The 24,101-nt window shown below is 44.0% G+C and overlaps 1 protein-coding gene and 2 non-coding genes across 3 annotated transcripts; all 3 read left to right on the plus strand.

Annotated features, from left to right (window-relative positions):
- NOL11 (nucleolar protein 11) lies at positions 1–23,328 on the plus strand. The gene is made up of 18 exons (XM_078860732.1): positions 1–176; positions 2,851–2,964; positions 3,893–3,949; positions 4,068–4,219; positions 4,682–4,739; positions 5,936–6,080; positions 6,517–6,717; positions 9,603–9,685; positions 11,064–11,187; positions 11,762–11,826; positions 13,019–13,096; positions 14,270–14,469; positions 15,060–15,185; positions 15,709–16,005; positions 17,726–17,804; positions 18,681–18,770; positions 19,970–20,077; positions 22,401–23,328. Exons 1-18 carry the CDS (start codon positions 33–35, stop codon positions 22,509–22,511), a joined length of 2,232 nt encoding a protein of 743 aa, XP_078716858.1. The 5' UTR covers positions 1–32; the 3' UTR covers positions 22,512–23,328.
- LOC144937080 (small nucleolar RNA ACA64) lies at positions 10,602–10,732 on the plus strand. The gene has a single exon (XR_013637565.1). It is a non-coding gene; the product is annotated as a small nucleolar RNA ACA64 (small nucleolar RNA).
- On the plus strand, positions 21,269–21,399 carry LOC144937086 (small nucleolar RNA ACA64). The gene has a single exon (XR_013637566.1). It is a non-coding gene; the product is annotated as a small nucleolar RNA ACA64 (small nucleolar RNA).
- Positions 23,329–24,101: the final 773 nt, after the last annotated feature.

The following is a 24,101-nucleotide window of genomic DNA, read 5'->3' on the forward strand; positions in this document are numbered from 1 at the left end:
GGACGCGGTGACGTCACACGCCGCCCGCCGCGATGGCGCTGCTGCAGGAGCCGCTGGTCGTGTCCTCGCTGCGCCTGGGACCCCGCGAGTTGCTGGGCGCCGCGAGTTGCGGGACCCCGGGCGCGCCGGAGCTCGCGCTCCTCACGAGGTCCCCCCGCAGCGTCTCCCTCATCAAGGTACCGAGCCCACCACCCTCACCAGCCTCCCACCACCTCCGTCTCTGCGTTGTACACACGTGGCTGTTGAAGCCTAAGAAACTCGCCCCCCTCTGTAATTGCCACATGGCCGCGTTTGGCAAAGCCGGGAGGGCCTCATGCCACCATCGGGATCATTCGTGCGACCGAACGAGCTTAAGTCGATGGTTGGGCAGCCTTTTGAATCGCAAGCGAAGAAGGGGGGGGCCGCTCGTTGGCCGAATCGTGTCGTGAACTACCGCATGGTTGGGTGGTATAGGCGAGGCCTCAGCCGACTAGGCCAAGGGGCCTAAGTGCGCGATTAACTAAAGTGTTTAAATATTCTTGGTTCTTTCGGTAAAGTCACGTAGAAGGGAAATGATAAAATAATATAAATATAGAACAATACAATTATCACGTTTTCTTGCTGTGGATTTCACACCTGATGAAGATTGCTTGTGTTGCAGTCGAACCGTGATAATTTTTTTTATTGTTTTATATTTTTATTATTTTATTATTTCCCGTCTACGTTACTTTACCGAAAGAACCAAGAATATGAATCCCTGCAGTCACGAAAGCTTTAAATCAAAATTTAAAGTGTTTAACGTTTTAACGCTTAGCTTCTTACATGCTGCGAAGGGCCGTTTCCCAAAACGTCGCCTAATATATTGTTTCATTTTAGGGCAGTGGAATTAACTAATGGGAGTTATTTACTACCAAGGCAGTATTGCAAAGCGTGTTTCAATTGTCTTAGTTTAAATCGCGTAAAAATGTCGATTGTATTTTATCTTGGTTTAGGTGTTTAATTAGAGATTAAGTTGCACGTATGGCTTTAAGATGGAAATGCATTGTGGTGGATGGGTGACTTGATTTAAACATCGCGTAGTGGTTTATCTTGCTTTCTAATTCTTAATGAACACGCCTTCGTGTTTCTAATGAGACTCGTCCTAACCATAGGGATGTCGATTCCACAACTCTTTGGTTCTTTCGGTAAAGTAACGTAGGTAGAAATATAAAAAAACGACGTTTGGATCGCAATACAAGCGGTCGTCATCAGGCGGAAAAAATAATCCAGCAGTGGACCTGCTACCTACGTGACTTTACCGAAAGAACCAAAGAGTATGGATTCCTGCAGTCACGAAAGCTTCACATCAAGATCGATTAGGATAACAGAACACGAGCACAGCCTCCCGCTTATTTGAGCAGGCATTAATTCACACCGACTCTTAACTTTACCGGCCGATGGCCATTGTCACATCGGCTGGGCGAGAAGTCTCTCCTCCACCCCTTCAGTGGGCAGGTTGTGAGACCGGGGCAGAGGCACTTTGCGGCCACCTTTTCGACAGGACGGGCCCGTCGTTTTGTACTCTCGTTTCTCGCACCGATCTGCTACGACATGGCTTAATTACAGCCTCGCTAAACGCAGTTAAACAGTGGCTCGCTTAAGAAAGAATGCCACGCGGTTCGCTTAAGAATGAATGCCACGCCCACCATTGGTAAACGGAATTTCCACCCAATTGCTTCGGGCCCAATGGTAATTTTATCAGGGAGAGACTTTCACTTTGTTGAGATGTGATTACGCGCATTTGAAGCTTATGGCGGGAGCCCGGGGTCCCATAAACCCCCGGCTCTCGCATAAACATAATGGAAACAAAAACTTTGCTATTTTTCACCAATGGGCTTGAAGGATGGTGGCAAGTGTTGTCTTGGCAAACTATGCCTTTCAAACTGAAATCCACTTACCTGCAGTACCTCTATTTAACTACACCATCGAAACAATTTACACCCCTCTGTCAATCATCGTGTTTCTCAGTGTGGATTTGTGAACACACTTTGTAAACCGTACATAAAATAGTACGTGTTTTCAATGCGCTGTTCATATTGTAACAAGCGTGTATACCAATGTTACTCTTCAGAGTAGTTGGTTGCCGCTCCTCTTATCCGCATTTATACGAGCGGTATGTGGCGACTATGGCTTAACCGCAAAAAAGCCTATCTGCACAGATGCATACGGACGAGAAGTATTATCAAACAGGAGGAAGTAACGGTGCAACGCATCTCATCTGTTAAATATCTGCAGGTAATAGGATTGTCATCGATTGATCCTGGCTGCAGACATTGGCAGGTCACAAATAATAATGAAGATAAGAGCAGTTTCACTGTATTATGCATACCGTGATGACAAATAAAGGACTTAAGTCGTGTAGGCAGTTTGAGCAGCTTTGGATAAGACTTATGATCCTGCCCATACCCAAGCATGGAGTGCATTCGCTTGTTCAGCTGTTCTGTGCATTCGTCCTCACTGCGCTTGTACGACAACAGAATGATCCGCGCCAGGTGGGTCGCAGCGTTTATGTGCGCCGTTGGACTGAGTCGCCAAAAATTAATTAATTAATTGCGATTTTGACTTCCGTTTATGTGGGACCCGGGGTCCTGCCATGAGGTTAATTTGTTGGTGGATCACGTAGATTTGTACATCTGAAAAATATGCTGCGCTGCCGTCTGGCCAGGAGATGGCAGCACAGAAGATGGGTTCATAACCGTGACTGTGCGGAGCAGCTGTGGCTTTTCACAATCACTCCAATCGCCCGGATTGATAGTTCAGTACGAGTGCAGTGGCAGGGCTCAACAGCATCTGTGAGGCTTTTCTTTGACTTTAACTTCTTTCCACATGCAGGTATCGGAGCAGAAGCCACTTGGCACATGGAGCTTGCGGCAGGGCCAGAGCATCACAGGACCCGCCATCTACAACCCTCTCACCGCAGAGTACATCCTCGTGCAAGACAAGAAGGTACCATTGTTCGTTTCTCTGCTACACGAACACTAAAACTATTAACTATTTTAATTTCACCAGGTAAGGACTACTGAGCTATGAAGCTTATTTTCAAAAGCGACTCGTCCACAAATGATAGCTCAACGAAGTGGCTTATCACGTGGAAGTTTATAGCAGCCATTCTCTTGAACGCAAGTTTCTAAATGTGGAGGTAAAACCGGAGGACCTGGAGAAAAATCCATGCGACCACGGGGAGAAGACCCAAACTCCAACATATACAGGCGTCACGGTCGGGACGAACCCACTACCTCCTGTATACCAGGCGAGGGAGTTAACATCTCGCCACATGTATGCCCTATGGGTGGCAGGGGGGTGTCACAGTGGTTACTCACACTCGTGCCTCACTGCAAGAAGTAGCCATGTTTGTTTCTCAACTCGAGCGCCTTTTATTATGGACTTTGTTCTTCCCCTGGTTTGCATTGGTTTCCTCGGGTTCAAGGATTTCCTTCCATTGTACAAAAAGAATATACAATCTAACTTATATTGGCCAAACATCTCAATGTAAAAATATACCTGAAAATTCCCCAATAAGGATAACACAACAAAGTTTACCCCTCCTGCAAAATCTTGGTAGGACCCTCCTGAGACTGGGGTAGAGGGATTTAGCGAGTCTTAAGACTTAGTCTTGCGACTCGGTGAGGCTTTCTTGGGTAAACAAGCGTAATCATGACAATGTATGTAATATAAGCGGGAATTCATAAAAAATAATCCACAACATTAATTTTGCAGGTTGTAGAGTTTATCAATCATGAGGTATGTGCAACGTCTAATGGATTTGTTGTTCGTTAAATGACATAACCAGAAAAGATCCAATGCAATGAGAAATATTTGTGTATGAGAATGGTGTGCACATTTCCCCTTTCATGTCTTTTTAATCATATTTCAGACACTAAGAATTTGGAAAGATGAAGATGTCAATCTTGACAAAGTCTTCAAGGCCACCGTGAGTATCCTGCAATATTTTGCCTTTCGTACTTTTTGCATCATAAATTTTAGTTTGATTCCAGTTGGTTTATGCTCATCAAACAAAATCGGCAACTGGCTGTGGGTTTTATTCACAGGTTTCGGCGGAGATTCACAGCCTTGTGCCGGGCGTGTGTGGCGGGGAGCCGGCCGTTCTGTTCGAGGGGGGGGCCGTGCTGCCCCTCGACGTGCTGCTCTCTGCCCCCCAGCAGCCCGTGGAGGCTTCGCTACCGCAGGGCGAGGTCATCAGGTAGCGGCGCTAACGCACGCAGAGATATTTAATGGGAATTTCCTTTGTTACGATAACTGAGCCGTGTCCGTGGTTGCTTTCGTTCTGCCGCAGCGGGTGTTCATACATGCTGTCTGCTCAGTCTCTTATGGCGTTGTGATTTGCAAATGGCAGTCAGGTAGTGGTGTTACCAAACTGGTCTCTCCATTAAACGTTTTTGCCCACTATCCAAGCCAAGAGAGATTGGTACCCCATTGCTCGTGTTTTCATGGAAGCACTTGAATTATTGCTCTACCAATAATATGTATTACTCTTCCATATTTGCCCAATTTGAAACTAGATTTGTATATGTATGATTCTTACTCGGTCATTATAAAGGAGTGCTGTGTTTGCTTTTGCAAGTTTATGTTGATGTGGCTCCGGTGATGCCTTTGTGATGTAACCATTGAGGGTTAATCATGCTATTCTCCTTTTACTTTGCAGGTATTGCAAGCCCATTGGTGACGAACAGACAAAGCTTGTTGTGTATTTAAGTGAAAAGGTAAGGTCATGAACAACCGATTATTAAACAGTAATTAATAAACGCCTAAAAAAACGTACTAATTCGACAATTCTTCAATCGAAGTAGATTCTTGCACTCAAAAGATATGCCTGAAATAATGTGGAAAAATCGACGAATTTGTATTTGAACATCGTCTTTGCACAACTCTTGACTAAATCTCATCTGAAACATTTAAAACAGCACCCCCAGTGGCAGAGATATCCCTGTGTGGCACAAGGTGAATCAGCGCTTGGCCTACTTGCAGGCATTGTTATGTCAGTAGGGAGGGGGGTGGTAAAAGATATGTTTAACCCCAATTGAGTAATTTCAGGATAATTTTCGAATTTAGACCATGATGCCGACACGCAGTGACCTGCCTGTTTCGAATGACGTTAGGGGATCATTGTAAAGCAGACGGCGTGCGTTTTTACTGTTAATACACCCATAGTATTAACCAGGGTGGCCTGCCAGATTATAACCACGAATGTCTGTAACAAGCGACGAATGGGCTGCCACTGGGTCATGTCAGAAACAACTTATTCGTGCGTTGGATTGTGACCTGGATCTTGACAGTTCATTGAAAGGCAAGGAAGGTAAAACTTTAGATGGCAGGTGTCCACCGTTCTTGGTAAACTTATGTAGTGGCTTGTGTAGCTCCAAATGCCACACCTGTGATCCACTATAATTAGCTGAAATACACTAACATTGTACTTGCTAAACATTATGAATGACAATTGTAATTTACCTCAGTTCTGGTGAAGGATTACTTGTGCTTGTTAACCAAGTTTAGTTAACCAGGTATAAATATTCTGATTCTATAACGTATCGGTTAATGCCACCTAGTGATTCTAATACATTTGCAAAACTACATCTCACAAAGCTGTACAAGGCAGCAATAAAATAAGAAAAATATTCTATGCAACGTCATGATTTTGTCACGATTAGATACAAGAGTTGAGCATTGTTTTCTTGTTTTTACTGTCTTATTTATATTCACATTTTTCTGTCTCATTTGTACAGTTGTAGTTCCGTTAGCCTAATTGTAACATGAGTCGCACAACTTTCATCACGAAAAAAAAGATTCTTACAGGCACCATTTGTTGCTTGTAAGGTGAGCATAGGAAATTCATTTATATTTGATAAGTCGAAGCATTTTTCATTGCCTTAGCGTTGGTTGTTGGTGTCTCTCTGCCCAGGATGAGGTCTTTACTTTCCACGTGCACAGCCTCAACAACTCCAGTGCCAAGCGGAAGCTCCTGCTGCGACCGGGGCATTCTGGAGCCCGACCATTGGCTCACGATGTCAGCCTCCAGCAGGGAAGAGTGCAGCTCACGTCGCTGTGTGAGTGACACGTGTTGCCCATTTTTAATGCTTTCCCAGCGTTTACAAGTGTTGACGTGTCCGCTCTGTTAATCTGTCTGTGGCGGAAAGATCACATTTCCTGTAAAGATGATCAAACAATTGAAACTTTAGCATAAATTTGTTATTGCTGTTCAGTAAAATTAGCCAACTTGGCCAAAGGGTTATGGAAAACTTGACAATATATAACTGATGCTAAATAAAAAAAAATTTGGCCAAAGCAACATCACACACCATGCACATGTCCCGCTTCCTCGTGACGTTATTATGTGAGACGTCCTCTTGCAATGTCGCATAACGACGCGGTCAACCAATGTTTGCCTCTAAAGCAGCGGCTTGCAGGCGTGCATCACCCATGCCTAACTGTACGGGGTGCATTGTTGAGCAAATGTGGATGTCTCTGTTCTGCGTGGCGCAGGTAGCGATGGTGGCTTGTACAGGGCCGAGGTTCCACTTTGCTTCGCGGGGGATGATGGTCAGACTGGGGTGATGACCACTGACCTGCTGATGAAGCTGCCTGCCTTTGAGGTCGTTTCAGAGGTCGTTTCCCTGGCAATGCTGGATGAGTCGCACGTGGTGGTGGCAGGGGTGAGGCACCCATACGAGCTCTCCGTTAAAGGTGATTAACTTATTTTATGATTGTCATCATCAGTCATGCTCAATCCACTGGTGCATGTGAAGGCCTCCACAATCTGCTGCCACAATATGTCAGACCTGCGCTGTAATCGGCTACTGAGCACCTGCACACAGCTGATTTCATCATTCAATTTCCTCGGTGTATGTCCTTGGCTGCCACTGTAACTAGACTTGACCTTGTTTCGTGTAATTTTAATTGACCTTATTTCATGACGTGTCCTGCCCAAAACCCACTTTCATAACATGCATGTATTTTGCCTGCATACAACCATGCAATTTCTGGAGGTGTGGTGAAGCGTTAATTGCCTCTTAACAAGTGCACATGGTGATAACTTTCCTACATCTGGATTCTAGCCTTGAATTAACTAGAATATAGCCCCCCGCCCAGGGCTTTCTCCCAAAATAGGCTTTTTGTCTTCTTGAGCTCTCACCTGGTAATAAAGTTCATGTGTGTGCATTTTATATAAACCATTTCAGGCTGTAGCTTAAAATCTAGGTATATTCTAAAAGTGTTAAAATTACCTTTTAGATTCTGTGGTCATCAAGATGATATGATAGTGTAATGTAAACCACATTAAATCTTGACTTAATTCGTGACTGCAGGGTCTTTCGGTAAAGAACAAAATAATAAATGAAAATAAAGTGAATAAAAATAATGAAAATATCACGACGTTTTGATCACAACACGCAATCGTCATCAGGTGAAAAAAGAGGGGAAAAAGCGGCTGAGGCAGGCTGTTTTAAAGGTTTGAAATGGGTGTAGCCCAAGGGTCATAAACGACGTGGGCGGGGCTAGTGATGTAAAAGTGAGAGAGATGTGAATGTCAATGTAAGAGATTAGCATGTCAATGTAAGATATTAGCATGTCAATGTAAGAGATTAGCATGTCAATGTAAGAGATGAGCATGTCAATGTAAACGACGGCTTTGTTAGTGTGAACCTGTTACTGTAAAATCAGAGTCGAAAATAACTGCTAACATCGGAAGGTAGGATGGAAACATCACAGCCAGTTATGACTTAAACTGGTTTATAACGTCCTTCCAATGATTGCTCAGTTGGGACCCATCTTCTCGTTTGAAATTGTGTCTGTCTATATATCTGGATGGCTTCATGAACGAATCTTTGTTGATAGCCAGTGGGCTTGCAGAGTATCTTCGTCTTGGAGAAGTCAATTTCGTGTGAGCCCCCACCGCATTAAAATAATGATCAGCCACGGCTGAGGTATTGGTCCTACCATGTTACAGATCTGCTTTATGCTCACGAACATGGTCCGAGACATGTCGCTTAGTTTCCCCAATGTAACTGCTGCCGCAGACGCAGCTTAGTTTGTAGACGCTGGGCTATTGCATGTCAGGGATCACATCCTTCACAGATGGGATCAGATCACTAATTTCATGTACTGTGTTAAATCGAACCTGGATCTTGTGTTTGCTCATGATTTTGGAAATCGTTTTGGTGATCCCTGCTATGTATGGCAAGGTGATGGTTTTTATTGGGTCCTCAGATGGTTCTTTCCCAACGGTTAGGGTGATAGCTTTACGGATTGTGTAGTCTGAATATCCATTCATCTTGAGGGCTTGGAGTACGTGTTCCAATTCACTGGCTCGGTGATGATGGTCGGATATACAATGAGCTCTATGGTGTAAGTTTTGATGAGGTAATTTTTCTGGGATAGATGGTGGTGGGAGTCATGTTTTAGATAGGTATCTGTATGGGTGGCTTTCCTGTAGACTGTCCCATTGAGCCATCTGGTCTCTTTTCGATTAAAACATCCAAGAATGGTAACTTGCCATCCTTTTCCACCTGGGCAATGATATCAACTGGGATGTGTTTAGGGGTGACTGCAAAATTCTGCCTTTTAGCTAGAACCGATTTTAGGCTGTCGGAAATCGGACTGTTACTCTGATTGATAACAATCTTGTCAACGTTTAACTTTTTAATGTGTGGATCTGGTTTCTTCTTGGAAAAAAGGTTGAACTTGGAAATCAGGTTATCTTTGCATTTAGCTGACATTGAGGCAGCTTGAAGAGGCTGTCATGTTATCTACATGGTCCCAATCGGATGTAGACATTTTTTTCCGTCAATGTTAAGTGTGATTTCAAGAGAGTCTTGTCTAAATTGTCTAGTTCAAATCGGAGCAATCTTATTCTCTCTGATATCAGGGATAGGCCGGCCCTGAACAAGATCCGTTTAGCATTAGGAGAAGTGACAGCAGCAGATGTGAGTGTAAAGGCTATCGGTATTACCATGGTGTCGCGGCATCTCTTCAGAAATGTGAGCGACTCGATCAGATGAGCCTTCTTGTCTCGAAGTTTGTTAAAAGATCTAATAGTTGTGTGGAAACCCCCTCCCCGTAGAGGCCGGTTAAATCTTGACTTAAAGCTTTCGTGACTGCAGGAATTCATATTCTTTGGGTCTTTTAAAAACAGCTTTCCTCAGCAGCTTTCCCCCCTCTTTTTTCACCTGATGATAATTGCTTGTGTTGCGATCGAAATCTCGTGATATTTAAAAAAAGATTATTCACTTGATTTTCATTTTAATTTATTATTATTTTATTGTTCTATCTACGTGACTTTACCGAAAGCCCCGAGAATGTAAATCACATTTTTAGAGAGCTTGAGCCATATATATATCTAACACGCAACCCATCGAAGCAAGATTCAATGACTTGTCAACATTTTTGATATATCTTTAATTGAAGCATAAATCAATTTTTTGCCATTTCATTTTCACGGTTTATCCTGTTCCACCTCGTGAGGGACAGTCTTGTGTCTATCGGCCAGCCGCGTGTTAACATTTGCGATTTCAACCACTGGTTGCGACATGCCCCCACCACACAAGTGTGTCACCACTTGCCTTGTTTTGCAGGAGCCCTGTGTGTGTGGAACACACAGTTTCACACCTTGCAGGACTGGAAGAGTCTTCCAGGCAGTGAGACAGCCTGCGGACGGGTAAGTGTTGCCACCACCAGCTCCCCCACTCGGTCGGTGGTGTTAATCAGGAACCATTGAATGATTTTGTACTCAATCCCTGCGAAGGGCATGAGCTCTGGGAGGCTCATATTCACTTGCCATGGTCCTTCCCGGCAAAGGCAGTGTATGCAAAAAGACTATTCAAGACTTGTGAACATGAATGGCATTTTTATTAGGTTCTTAGTGTATCATGGGTCTCAGAGTTAGTTATTTATTGCTGGGAAATATTGTGCACAAGGCCGATGGACAAAGGAGAGATGATTTTCTTAGCTAGAGCGATGGCCTGTCTCGTTGTGTAACAAAAAATATTTGTTTTTGTTCTTGGGTAAGTGTTATTTTCTGATTGCTTATGCCTCACAAGTCCAGAAAATAGATATTATTCCCCACAAACATTGCTTTTGTGACCACGACAGTGATATTTTGAAATGTACTTATTTTCAATGAGAAAACGTGGTGTGCATTTGTGTCATTCTGCTTTCATGTTGACTTTTTCGCTTGAGCTAATGAGCAACATGCAAAATTTTGCCTTTAGGTTTCGCTTAATGTCCATGAGGCCTAAATAAAAAAAAATACACTTTTTAGACCCTTACTGTGTATTCTGGAATGTTTTTTTGGCGGTATTTTTGTTTGCCAATACTATATTCATTGTACATATTTGGTTTACAGCAATAATGGGAAACACTGTGGCCAATTCATATCTTTTAGGATTTGCAACACCAATCCCTAGATGGACACTGCTTTCAAGTTGACATTCTCGCAGTAAATAAGCCACATTTGACAAGTGGTGTACTTTTAAAGTTATTGATAATGAGGCGTAGAGACATTACACTTGGACATTTTAGACCCTTGCCGTCAATCCTGGAATGTTTTTCTTTGCCGGTCATCTCCCATTGGCACAGCCTGAAAATAGCCACAGGGGAGTCTATGCCTGTGGTTAGATATCTGTGCCCACAGCGAATCGAGGAGCATAGTAAGTAGCCGTCGGTGGCACCCACACAGACCGGCTAAAGGAGTGCTCCCACATTCAACGTCCTCGTGTACATGAGCTGCCTGTGCTCGGCAACTGAATGTGCGGAAAAAAATGATTGTCGCCGAGTGCTGTACTTAGCCAGGGAATGAATCTAGTTTTTAGGGGGTTAAATTCACAAAGTCATTCAAGCTTGTCCACTTAAACAGGCCAGATCTTCTTTTACGTGTGGTTGATATTGGCGAGTGCAGCAGTCCTGATAGAATTATCGCGGTTGGCTACCTATGGTGCCAAATAAATTCAAGATACATACCCGTTGTCGCCTGTCATAATGGTCCACCTCTCCTGTTGCCCCCTCTGCCCCCCGCCCCACCACTCTCTTTGCCACAGCTGTGGCGTGTGTCTAATCAGCTGTTCCTGGCGCATGGCAAAACCCTGCTGGTGAGCGCGTTCACCTGTGAGCCCACTTGCCTTGCCTTGGCCCTGGGCAAGCAGCACCAGCTGCTCCACACAGGTGACCACACCCCCCTGCCCCTTGTGGTCCCATTCAATTTGTCCAGTCGGCGCTAAACACGGTGCATCTTGTATGGCACTAATTAGTAATAATTAGTTCCTAGGATGAGCCATGTGTGAGTTCTGGGGACAGATGCGTTGTACTTGTATTTAGTAATGGACTGTTTTCTTGTTTATTGACATAGATGTCTATTGTAGTCATGTTCTTTATAAAAAAAGTAAAACAAATATTGACTGTTGCGCATGCCATCATTTCAGTTCAGTTAAAGGCCAATCAGATTCTTGCCCACCTGATACAAAATCACTTAAAAGGTCACGTCAAGTTGTGTAGCACTTGGTGTGTGTTTGATCGATTTCAAATCCAAACTTCGATTTCTCCTTTGACACATTTTGCCCTGATTGTTATTTTCTTGATGGCTTTGATAAAGTTTATATTATTTTTCTTTTGCCATCTTGGTGAACCAAGTCACTCTTGCAAAACAAACTATTATGGTCTCTGGTTAAACAAATAAAATTTACCTAAATCTGTGCTTTTTGTGCAAAATTTAACGTTGTTTTTGTTGGTTTTTCGATAGACACAAAACCAAGCCCGACACTGGTCAACTGGTACGCGCAGCCTGTGAAGGACGAGCATCCAAAGGTAACGTAAACACAAAAGATGTTTCATTAGTAGATGAGTGTAATTTAAGTCCCTATGACCAAGGGGATACCCTGCCGCATTAATTGTGGGCCTCCTTTATTTGAGTTGGCTTATGGGACCCAGTGTAGCCACGTAAACTAAACTTTTAATTTTACCAGATAAGGCCCACTCTGAGCTATTTAGCTCTTTTTCAGAAGCGACCAGGCCACCAATGATAGCTCAATTAAAGTGGCTTATGTGGAAATGTATTGCAGCTAGATAGTCAAAAACGCATGTTCACTCTAAATGTGGAAGGAACAAGCAGAGGACCTGGTGAGAAATCCACATGACCACGTGGAGAACACGCAAACTCCAAATATACAGCAGGCGCCAGAGTCGGGATCGAACCCACGACCTCCAGCATACCAGGCGAGGTAGTTAACATCTCGCCACGGTGCATTGTGGGGTGTGTCAATGAGCAGATTTTCTGGTTGCTCGGACTTCGAAAATGATGGATCCGAGAGGAATCAACTGTTGTGGATCCCAGCTCCTTCACCTTGCGTTGTCTCACGGCCACATGCTGGCAAAAGCAATCGTCACTGTTGGCGGACGTATAGTATGCCAACCCTGGCACGCATGTCGCGGTGACATCTACCAGACAGACTTTGCTCAGCAACAGTGATAAAAAAAATACTGCTCAGCAATGAATGTGCTACGAGCCAGATGGTGGGATAGTACCAGTGGCCAGTGTTGGATGTCTCGGAGATCATCCCGGCGTTAAGTGTGTGGCAGTTGCAATGTGTGAAACATTAGTAGGGGGAGGATACAAAGGTGCCAGACACGTGCTGGCCATACCACGCCACGTGTCGTGCCATTCTTAATAGGTGCTCGCCTTGAGCACTTGCCCCATTGGCGTGTGTTGGGTAATGAAGGGATATTTGACTTTGTGAGAATGTATGTTCACCCAGATACAAGCATGCACATATCACAAAGGCATTTTTGTTCATACTTGAGCAAAGGGTGCAAATTCCACTCTGCTATCTGCGTCCGCAAAACACAGCCCCCTCTTATCACCAGATGGGATTTTCACTGACTGCCTTTACGACTGCCAGCCTGTTGCTACGCCAACTGTACTCTGCTGAATGTCAAGTGCAAATCTATTTACATGTTATCTCTTGTTTTATTAATGGTGTGTACTTCGTCGTGTCCGCAGCCAAAGAGAAGCAGGAAGTCTCAGACAGTGGCACAAAAGGAGCCTGTCACAGCCGAGTCTGTACTGTCACTCATGCAGGTGAGGGCATGTCAATGTTGGGTTCGTTGCTTGTAGGATTTAAGATCCCTTTGAGCGGGGCTTCCCAACCTGTGCTTCGCAAGGCCGTGGGTGGGAAATGCTCTGGAATTGTGGCACAAACAAAAGTTTTCGCAAAACACCAACTTTATTTACTGCATGGTGGTCCGAGAACATTTCCACCGATTAAAAATGCTTCCGTCGGTGTGTTTAATCCCTGCTGCCTTGGGTCTCGAGATGATCGCTCTACATTACATTTGTATTCGGAAGTTCATAAATGGTTAAGGAGCAGCCGTGCACTGGCTTGCTCACGCCGCTGCTGGTGGAAGGGCCTCCACGATAGGGAACTCTTAGAGAGTCCCTCTAAATGGTATTTGGCCTACTCTTCCACGCTGGCCAGACGACCAGACAGAGGTGGGCGTATTCACACTTATCCCACCGCACGTGACCTGCTGATCGACTTACTGCAGTGATCCCGTTTATACCGCTTCGGTTAACAGGCGCGGGGGTTTCTTACAAACTTTCACCATTTCTTAAATTCCCCTGCTGGGAGATTGAATCGAACCAGCGACCTCTGGATTACTAACCAAGGCAGCATCTTTTGGTTAATAGAAATTAAAGTGAGCAGAATTTGCAGGCACATCACGTTTTGTTGGTTGGCATGGCTCCTACATCTGCCAACAGCTGCTCTGTGCTCTGGTTTGATGAGCCGTGCCACATAGAACCGGGATATTAAGCTAGTCCTCTGTTTCTTCATTAAACTGAGGACTAAACCCATACCCCTACATGACAATGCACACCACCACTACTCAGTTCACACAAACCATTTTTGGACAATCAGTGCACATAACCTGAAATGGGAACTCGTTGTCTAAAGAGCCTTGTGAAACTTGGTTTTATGCTTTACAACTAGGATTTAATCATTTACACATAAGCTTTGTCCGTTTTCCACTACCAGCTGAGATAAATAGGATTTTTGTGGAGATACGAGAGTTGAGCTGTATTTTGGTGTGGGCTGTGAGAGCTAAGTTGGATTTTGCTGGCGGCACGAGAGAGTAGCTGGGTTTTTCTGGAGACCGTGAGAGTTAAACTTGGAGTTGCTGGGTTGCTGAGAGAGTTAAGTTGTTGTGATCGTCTTGGAGGCATCACATGGGGTCTGCGCTTCCCTCATGGCAGGACGGCTCGGATGACCAGATCTGCACGGCGCTGGAGTCTGTGCTGTGCTCGTGCCCCGCTCCGGACGTGGCGGCCTTGGCGGGTCGTCTGGCACGTGAGCTGGCAGCAGCGGCGACGACGGCGCGGTCGCGCGACGCCGACTCGTTCCACCCGCGGCGCTCGCTCGTGTGTCTGGCGAGCACGGGCGCCCTTTCACACAGGTGCCCCCCCCCCGCTCACCGGCCTCCAGAGCACAGGCCGTCGCAAATCGAGAATGGTAGTGGTTAGTAGGCATGGATAGACTTGCCCCTGTCATAGGAATGTGGAGTGTCCACCACTGGCCCAGAGCTGCAATATGGAAATGGGCCACCACCTCAATAGTCATTTGAGCAAGATCAATTTCACTTCTTCAGGAGGTATGTGGCTATGTTGTCAGCATAAAAAATCCATTGTGCTGCATTCATAATTATGCGCCAACGTCTATGCTCTCAGCCTTCATCAATCTGCACTGACCACCATGAATTATGTGGTCAAATAACCCCTATAACGTGTATACGCATGTAACGAATCATCAATATTTTTTTATTAATATTGGTTCTGCTCGGGATACACGCACCCTGTACGATTTATGGAAAATATTTGCACGAATGATACACGAATGTTGCATTTAGGCTCATGGAGCAAACAAAAGTGTAACTAACTTAGAAAGAGCGATAAACAAAAGACATGATGGTAAAATAATTAAGCCGTCTTGAGATTTTTCTGCGCGGACTGTGTACTAACTCACAGCCGGTGGGTCGGTGTGCCGCAGCGCGTGTCCCGGGGTGTTGAGTTTGGCGCTGGAGCGGAGGGATTTTTCCCTAGTGCAGAAGTGTCTCTTCGCGTTTCCTGACACCCCCGAAGCCCTGCTCATCACCAGCCTCAAGGCCATCCTCGGGTACTCGCAGCCACGATCGATCCACCTTGCACCACACGCACACCGGCTGATTACATTGTCTCCACGTGAATGTAGCACGACATACTGCACAATAATTAGTTTTTGAAGAAGCGCCCTTAACGCCGTAGAGTCTTGGGAGTTCTGTACACGGGATAAGCGACTTATAATCACATCTCAAACATTCAAAAGGGCAATCCCCCAGTGGTACCAGCTGTGTGTCCCTGTTGCGGAACAAGATCACTTGGCACCTGGCCTGCTATGTGTAATCCCAATTCCGTAGATTTTGAGTACATTATCTTTTAAGTATGTGAATTTGGGCCATGGTGTGCGCCCACAATGGCCTACTGTTTTCAAATGACGTCGGGGGATCCTTTAACGTCCATTGTGAAGCAGACGGCACGTAGTCTTTATCGTTAATACAGCCGCAGCAATGAGAAATGCAACAGTGGAGTTGTGTATTTTTGAATGAGCCCTGCCTCAACGAACTGTTGTTCCTACCTGTATAAATCCCCCCCTCCCAAAGACTCACAGACTCTGAGCTGGAGGCCTGCACGGTGGACGTGTCGGGGGTCACGGGCTGCCTGGCGCAGGTGGAGGGTGCGGCAGGTTGCAGGCGCAAGTCGGGGCCTCCCCACGCGGCGACCAACGGCACCGCGAATGGCGGCGGCGGCGATGACAGTGGCGCGGATGGGGCGGCGGCGACGCCTGCGAGGGACAATGAGGGAGACTCTGACTACGAGTCCGGCGGGGACAAGTTTTCGGCCGACTGGAGCTGCCGGCCGCTCATGTGCCCCCTGCCGCTCAAGCAGGCCGCCCTCGTGTATCCTGTCCCTGTGCGCTCGAGCCCCCCCCCCCATACCCCGCCCTGTCTGATGAATGATCTGTAAAGTGTCTTTAACCTGCCAGCTAGCTCGGCGGTAACGCGAGCCACTCACGAGATTCTGTTTGCGAGTTCAAATCCTGGCTGTTGGGTTGACTTGGACCATCATCCCTTTGGGGTGCATGCAAATAATTACCACTTCGTTTGGAAGGGATTTTCCCCCCTCTCACCCACAATAGGAATGTGGAATTTTCACCGCCGGCTCGGCTGTAAACAGTCGAGAAAGGATTGCAGTCCTGGTAACTCAAACGTCAGAGTTTACATATGTATTTTGAATTTATTTTTCATTGTACTAATCGAGGGTTTTCACCTGGTCAAACGAATGTGGGGCAGCCACTCGTCCCTGTGGGTTTCCGTGAAGCAGTGGTGAATTCACATTTGTGAGCTGATGAGGTCCGTCTCCATAGGACCCCCATTCCCTGTGGACACCAGTGGTGTAATGCAATGGATCCATTAGTGCAATTAGTGTTCTTTATTTAGTTCATTGGAAGCCCTTTCAGATTTTACTTTCTTGCCCAGCACATGTGGTAAATGTGATTCATTTGTATTCGATCGCAACACAAGCAATCGTCATCAGGTGAAAAATAGATTGAAACGTCGTGATATTTTTCTTATTTTTCTATATACGTGGCTTTACTGAAAGACCCAAAGAATATGAATTCTGCAGTCACGAAAGCTTTAAGTCAAGATGTGATTCATTTGGTTTAATGTTTTGTAACAAGTGATTTTTCATTGTCATTTTGCAAATTATCTTTTTTCAATTCACAATTACATAAGTGAAATATTACACTCAACTATGTTATGCTTAAAAAAATGAAACCCAAGCAAACCACAGTTACTGTGGTCTCTAAATATGCAATTATTGATTAGGTGGGGTTTTTTTTGGCTTTCCAACCAAGGTTAATAGTATATGCATTAGCTCTGTCCGTCCGTAAGAGGGATATTATAACGCCTCTGAAGATGATCTGTTTAACAACCTTCAGAGTTATATTTGGGAAGGCAATTCATGCAATTCTGCCACCTTTCCGCAACACTGATGTAACATCTTTCTCGTTAGATGTTATTTTTTTTTAATTCCTGGCTTTTAGTCGGTCTCTTTGCCAATGATATCCATATTTTACTTGAGACCCACTTTACAGCAGGCAGCACGTAGCAGTAAGACAGCACGGCATATACAGGGCAGCTGTGGAAATCAAACCCTTCAATCTGTAAACCGGATTGGTTCAGTATTGTGCCGATTACTTGGCTACCCAGCTAATGTAGGTCAGGTGACGCTGGTCTTGTTCCTGCCTTACTCTGTCTTATCTAATTATTATTTATTCTGCTTGTATACCCAGGGAAGCCTCAGTATTGCAACGTTATCAGAAGGGTCATGGCAATTTGTTAGTTATGGGTGATGTTAAATGTAATCCCAATCGAGTAATTTGCAGGTCATTTTTCGTACTGCTTAACTTTGGAATTCCCTCGTCATTTATCCCAAGATCCTATAACCTTGGTAAATTCAAGTAACGTGTCAAGTCTATAATCAACTTTGATGGTGCAGTTTATTGCTAGCTGGTTGATGTATTGGGCATTTGGTCATTTGCCTAGAATCTGTTTAATAAAAAATAACCCCATTAAAGTCGCGTTCCGTTGCGAGGCCTTGACCAACATGTTGCAGTAACGCCGTCCTCTGCTCAGCCTTCAGCGACAACTTCATGCTGCCCTACCTGAAAGATCTGCAAGCGGAGCATGTTGTGGTAGGCACTTGTGTTTTTTCGCTTACTTTCCCAGGAAAGCCTCGTTGTGTCTCTTGACTCTTTTTACAGGAGGGTCCTGCCAAATATTTTCGCAGTAGGGAGCTATGAATTATTTGTATAATCCCAATCGAGTTGTTCGATTTTTCAAATTTTGATCATGACGCTGGCACATTGCCACTTTTCAAAAATATCACGGGATATTTAATGTCCACTGTGAAGCGTACACCACATAGTATTTTATGGTTAATACATCCGCAGTAATGACCAGGGCGGCCACTGGATTCGAATCGTGAACTTCTGCAACAAGAGGCAGATTTTCTAGCCGCGAGGCTATGCTACCGCCCATGCATTGCAAATTGCTGAGTTAAAATAAATAGCCGTTGTGATTCTGTTACGCAAAACTTGCCTGCCTTTGTCAGGTTATTCAGGTCCTGCAAATACCTATTCAGTTAATAGAAGTATTAATGCTATGCACTGCAATACTAGCTCAAATTTATTTTCTTCTCAAGGCCAACCACCACCTTTCATACTGTGGTAACAATGCTTTTTGCAGTAGAAAGTCTTAAACCACTATTGTGAACAACGCAGAGAATATGGGCCTATTAATAATCACAGTACCTCTTGCCACTCGAACCACACTTCTGCTAAGCAATGAGCTTTGAAGTTCCGGTGGCAACACGAACATTCAGCGCTGTTCTGTATAGCTACAGCGATGGCTGTCAATTGATTAGACAAAACGAAGTTCTAGGCTGCAATTTAAAAATTAATATTTTATTTAAAAACTGACAAGTTTGATTGGCTGCACCCTTCACATGGCCATGAATGTTGTTGATCACGTGTGTGTTTTTGTACGTGCACCATTTACCCTGCCCACAGCGCTTGCTCCAGTATCTCCAGTTCCTGCTCAACCAGTGCTCACAGACCAAGGATGGAAGGCTGGGGAATGCCGATCCAGATATGGAGCAGGTATGTGGTCGTTGGCTCTAACTGTGTGACTCCCAGAGGTGTCCTATATTGGGGTCAGGGTCTGGGAGAGACACTGCCTTCTCTGATAACGATACCGCTTTGCAAGCCTTATTTACAAAAGCCCAGCTCTGAAGGATTGGTTGAAAATGACTTCCAAGTGCCTATCTAGGGTATTGGCACAAGTGACTTTTTCCTTAGTCTCAGAAGACAACCACAACAACGATGTGGCATTGATGGGCACTGCTTGTAGATCTGCCAGCAATTTTTCCGTGAGCTGGTTGGATGAGTCGGATGAGTCGTGCGACAGAGAGCTTGTGGGGTGTCTTTAGCTCTTCCTGTTGAATCATTAAACAAAGGACCAAACCCACGCTTTCACACAAACAATGCTTTGCACCATGCATTGGCACCTGCATCTACGTGGACAGATTACCAATTCTTTACTTGACACCTTGCAACCTGGCCTGCCCAGGCCTGGCAGTGAGCCCAATGTGCTTGCAAGAGGGCTTTCATTTGATACTTTTACTCCTAATGGCCCATAAAAGTGCGAATGGTATAAATTGTGCCTTGGACGTCAGTGTATATCTTCTCATGTAAGATTTGGCAGTTTTGGATTACCTTGTGCCTCCTCAGAAATGCTTAGTATTTGCATTTTATGTTTTTCTTTGGGATGTGTGTCGGCAGCAGTATTAGTTTAGTTAGGCTTTTTTATTTATTATAATCAAGTCGTATTGTAATCAATGACAACTTGTGGAATTCGATTTAAATATTAGTCCTGTCACTTGAGTTTAGTTACTCTTAATCAAGTCCACTAAAGCAGTAAAATGTTTAGTGATAGGTTGGTGTGAGTCATGCACCATTTCAGAACGCAGTATATCTCTATCTGTGTTACACTATATACCATTTTAGTCTTGGTGCACTGCAGTCTCTAGCAACGCTACTAAATGATCTTACTCTGCATCTTTATTTGGACTCATTAATTTCAAATTGTTGTAGTCATACGTGCTTTTGGTGTCTGGTGGGTAGTCGTGGTCATTGTTGTGCTTTATTTTTTTCGGTCACTCCCAAGTCACTTAACAGAACACTGACGAATATTATTGTCGCAAGTTAAAGTGAACAAAATTAATGATTGTCGGCAGTGTTTGCCTGGAACATGGGCCGGATGAGTGAGGGGTGATGACATTTCTGTCTCTTGCATGCAGGTCCTCCAGTGGATATCACTGCTGCTGGACGCTCACTTCACCATGCTGCTGCTCACGCCGCAAGCAAAGCCACTCCTCTACACCATGCACAAGTTCGCAATCACGCAGGTAAACAGGATCACAGCAGCCGGTCGTATGCAATTGCCGTGTGGTGATACTTGCTTTTGTTACCTTGTGTGTCATTTGTGCCGATATTATGTTTTTAAACTACCCTACGGAATGATGTTACATGCCCGGCACTTTTTGATGGCTTTTATAATTAACAATGTACTTTATAAGAAAGCTTGTGTAATTTCCATTACTTTCTCAGGAATGTCAAAAGCTGCATGTTGCTTATTTTTAGCATGGAAAAATTTTGACTTCTTATGAGCTAAGACTGATACTTGAAATCTTATGCAATTATATAAAACTAGCTTCTTTGCCCTTCCTAGGATGGAAGCTGTAATATTTACGAAAAAATTGAGCAGTGTATAATTGTATCTAGTGTAAAATTTATGGCAGTGAATCTTGCACATAAGTACATCATCAAACACTTCACTGCAGTTCACTGTAGCATTGTATATAACTGACCTTCAATTTGTTAAAATTCACTACTCTGATACTTTATTATCTTCTGCTTTCGGTCGCTGGGGTCAAAATAAATTTGAAATCGATACAATATATGGAAAATCACCGAGATGTGTCTATTTTACCATAATGTCTAAGCATAATTTAGACTAACCTTTTGTCTCAAAAGCTGAAGAAATAAATAAAGACACCAAATCCACTTTGTTGCTGCGTAGAATTATTTTTTAGATTCACTTTCAATAAAGAAACGTCAAACTTAAAGCGAATTTGCGAAAAAAATTGTTATTTCCGCTCGACCTGCGTGAATAAAAATCCACCCGCTCATGAATATTAATGATGGTGGGAGGGGGGTGTGGCATGTGGAGTGACGTCATGTGCGGGACACACAGACATTCTTGGCTCATGCAATTATATAAAATGTACATTTGGGTTTCAAGCACTTGGCACATCTAACAAGACCATTTTTTTGAGCAATTGTTATATTAATTATATATTCAGTTTGCAAGTAAAATGGGAAACTACTGCCAATGAATCTATTTTAAGATATGCAACATCAATCTCTCGATTGACACAGCTTTCGAGATGACATTCTCGCAGTAAACGAGCCACATTTGACAATTGGCGTGAGTTTAAAATTATTGATAATGAGGCTTAGAGACATTACACTTGGAAATTTTACACCCTTACCGTCAATCCTAGAATGTTTTTCTTTGCCGGTCGTCTCCCATTGGCACAGCCTGAAAATAGCCACAGGGGAGTCTATGCCTGTGGTTAGATATCTGTGCCCACAGCGAATCGAGGAGCATAGTAAGTAGCCGTCGGTGACACCCACACAGACCGGCTAAAGGAGTGCTCCCACATTCGACGTCCTCGTGTAGACGAGCTGCCAACTCAAAGCAGCAATCACTGTCACCCAGGTCAAATGTGCCATGTGGCTGATTGCAGACAGAATCTCAAGTCATTGTGTACACTGCAAAGGCACTATAGAAATCAAGTTGAAATGGATGTGCGTTTTGTAGTAGAGGGAATGCATTTTAATGCTTCTCACGCTCCTATGTTCACTCTCTAACCCAACCTTGTGGATTCACCAGTCTGACTGATGAATTCTGTGTCCATAAACCATATGCAACTTCAATGACATTCAATATTTTATTTTGACAGTGAGATAGAAAATCAAATTAAGAGATGCTGCCATTGTGCCACTGAGCAGAATAGATATTTAACTATATACTATTACTTTTTGGTTCTTTCGGTGAAGTCATGTAGAAAGAAAATAAATTCAATAATAGAATACGACGTTTCGATTGAAACAAGCAATCGTCATCGGGTAGAAAACAAACCTAGTGAACTTAGAAATACAATGCAATCCAACACAGAGTCGGCTAACACAACAGTCAGCACCTTTTATATACTATTATTTTACCAGGTAAGGACCACTGAACGACCTGGCCACAAATGATAGCTCAACATAGTGGATTATGGAAATTTATAGCAGCCAAATAATTGAAATGCATGTTTCTAAATTTTGGGGGGCGGGGGGTGAACCGGAGGACCTGGAGAAAAATCAACGGGACCACAGGGAACATGCAAACTCCAAATATACAGGGTTGGAATCGAACCCATGAGCTCCTGTACTACATGAGGCGAGGTAGTTAACATATGGGTAGGGCGGGACATGCCCCATGGTATGAAAACTGCTTTGTTATTATTCGGTTATCAAACAATGTTCATGGTGACATCCAGTGTGCATGGTCAGATATATTATAGTTCCTCATGTTACTGATATTTCCTTGTGCAACATTTTTCTGTGGCAGCTGAAATGCAAACTTAACAATGTTGCTTGTTTTGACCCTTCTGCTTACAGGTGCGACTTTGTGGGGAGCTGAACAAGATAGCAGGCGTGCTGGAGAGCTTTAAGAAGAGGGGGACGAGAGATTTGTCTGATCTGTACTCTATTGAAGTCCTCTGCCTTTGAGATACTTCGCAGTACCTTGCGACTAAACGCAGGGCTCTCGCTAAAATGACGTTGTGTATAGAATTGTGTACTGTGCCTAGTATGCATGTAACAATTAAACACTCTCCAGACAAATCGATTAATTAGATTCCTGGGTTTCAGGTTCTCAGTGAGCCAATTACAACATGAATATCAGTACAACTGCGTATTTATGATTCTGAAGCTGGTGAATAAATGCATCGTAACATGCCGAATGCCTATGACCAAATCATCTGGAATGAAGCCGATCTCACGAGCTAAGCAAATATCGAGACTGGCTAGTGCTTGTATGGGTTAGCATAATGCACAAACTGGTTGCCTTCGGGCTGTAGGATGAACAGATCAGCACATCTGCTCTCCGCTGCTTCAACCTGCAGCGACCAGTTGGAAGTATGGTCAAATCATGGTGTGGCGAGACCCTCGTTCAGGAGTGGACTGGTAAAAGGCTAATGTCTAATTCCTATCAAGTGTTCAATCCACTTCATGGCAATATGAACAATGTTTTCACTTCATTATTCATGCACATTTATATCCCTGATTCACCCCCACAATAGTTGTAAAAAGTTATACATAATGTAAGCATTTTTCCTGAAGACGACCGCTTGTGTTGCGATCGAAACGTAGTTTTTTTGTTATTTTTGGTTATTTTCTTTGAACCTATCTACATGACTACCAAAATACCCAAGAATATAATGTAAGAAAATGTTTGTATCTGTGAAAGTTCACTGCAAATATTTAAAAGTAAACCCTATGTACAGCATTGTTGCTGCAATAAAAGTGTAATAAATGTAGTATTTTACTGTAATTTAATTACTATGTATCTTTTTGAAAGTCACGGACATGCACTTCCATCCATTAGTGTTTTAATATGTATTATGTGCATCACTTTTTTTCTTTTCAACATTACTCCAAAGTGATGCTGCTGTGGTACAATGGTTAGCACACTGGACTTTTATTCCAGCGGTTGATGCTGGTTCAATCTCCCGGTGGGTTCTTTTGAGAAAAATGGGCAAGTTATTACAATCCCCCCCCCCACCTCTCCATCCAGCAGTATAAATGGGTTCAGTCGATCGGTGAGTCATGTAATGGTATGCATCAGGCATTCCCACCTCTTCCAAGACGGTCTAGCTAGTGCGGAAGAGTAGACCAAAATACCCTGTTAAAGGGGTTCAATCATGTTCTGTAGTGTAGGTGGCTCGAGACCACGTTGGTTCTGATTCACTGGGAATGGATGCCAATCATAGGACTTGAGCTGGAAAATAAATGTTGCTATTGATTTCAATGTTTTGCACACCACCATTGATAATGAAATGCTTCTAACATTTTTTTTTAAATGCATGTATTTACTAATTAAAGTGTAATTCCGAATTGAGATTTCAATAGGTGGGTTTGGAGAGGTAGTGAGGCTGGTAACCTCAAGTCATCTGCGCCATCACGGATCTGTGTAGTTTGCTCAAACCTCTAAACAAAACTTCCAACAGAGAATGGTGTGACGAGGCCTTCATCCAGCAGTGGACTGAACAAGGGCTGATGTAGGAAATATCTAAATGGCAAAGAGCTGCAAAGCTAGAG

The sequence above is a fragment of the Lampetra fluviatilis genome, chromosome 1 (genome assembly GCF_964198595.1).
Source record: "Lampetra fluviatilis chromosome 1, kcLamFluv1.1, whole genome shotgun sequence".
NCBI lineage: Eukaryota > Metazoa > Chordata > Hyperoartia > Petromyzontiformes > Petromyzontidae > Lampetra > Lampetra fluviatilis.

What these genes read in the sequence shown, in the direction of transcription:
- NOL11 (XM_078860732.1), top strand. Translation starts at nt 33, where the DNA reads ATGGCGCTGCTGCAGGAGCCGCTGGTCGTGTCCTCGCTGCGCCTGGGA. An exon ending in AGTGCAGCTCACGTCGCTGT is followed by an intron (nt 6,081 to 6,516) that starts GTGAGTGACACG and finishes TGCGTGGCGCAG; the next exon opens with GTAGCGATGGTGGCTTGTAC. An exon ending in CCGATCCAGATATGGAGCAG is followed by an intron (nt 18,771 to 19,969) that starts GTATGTGGTCGT and finishes TCTTGCATGCAG; the next exon opens with GTCCTCCAGTGGATATCACT.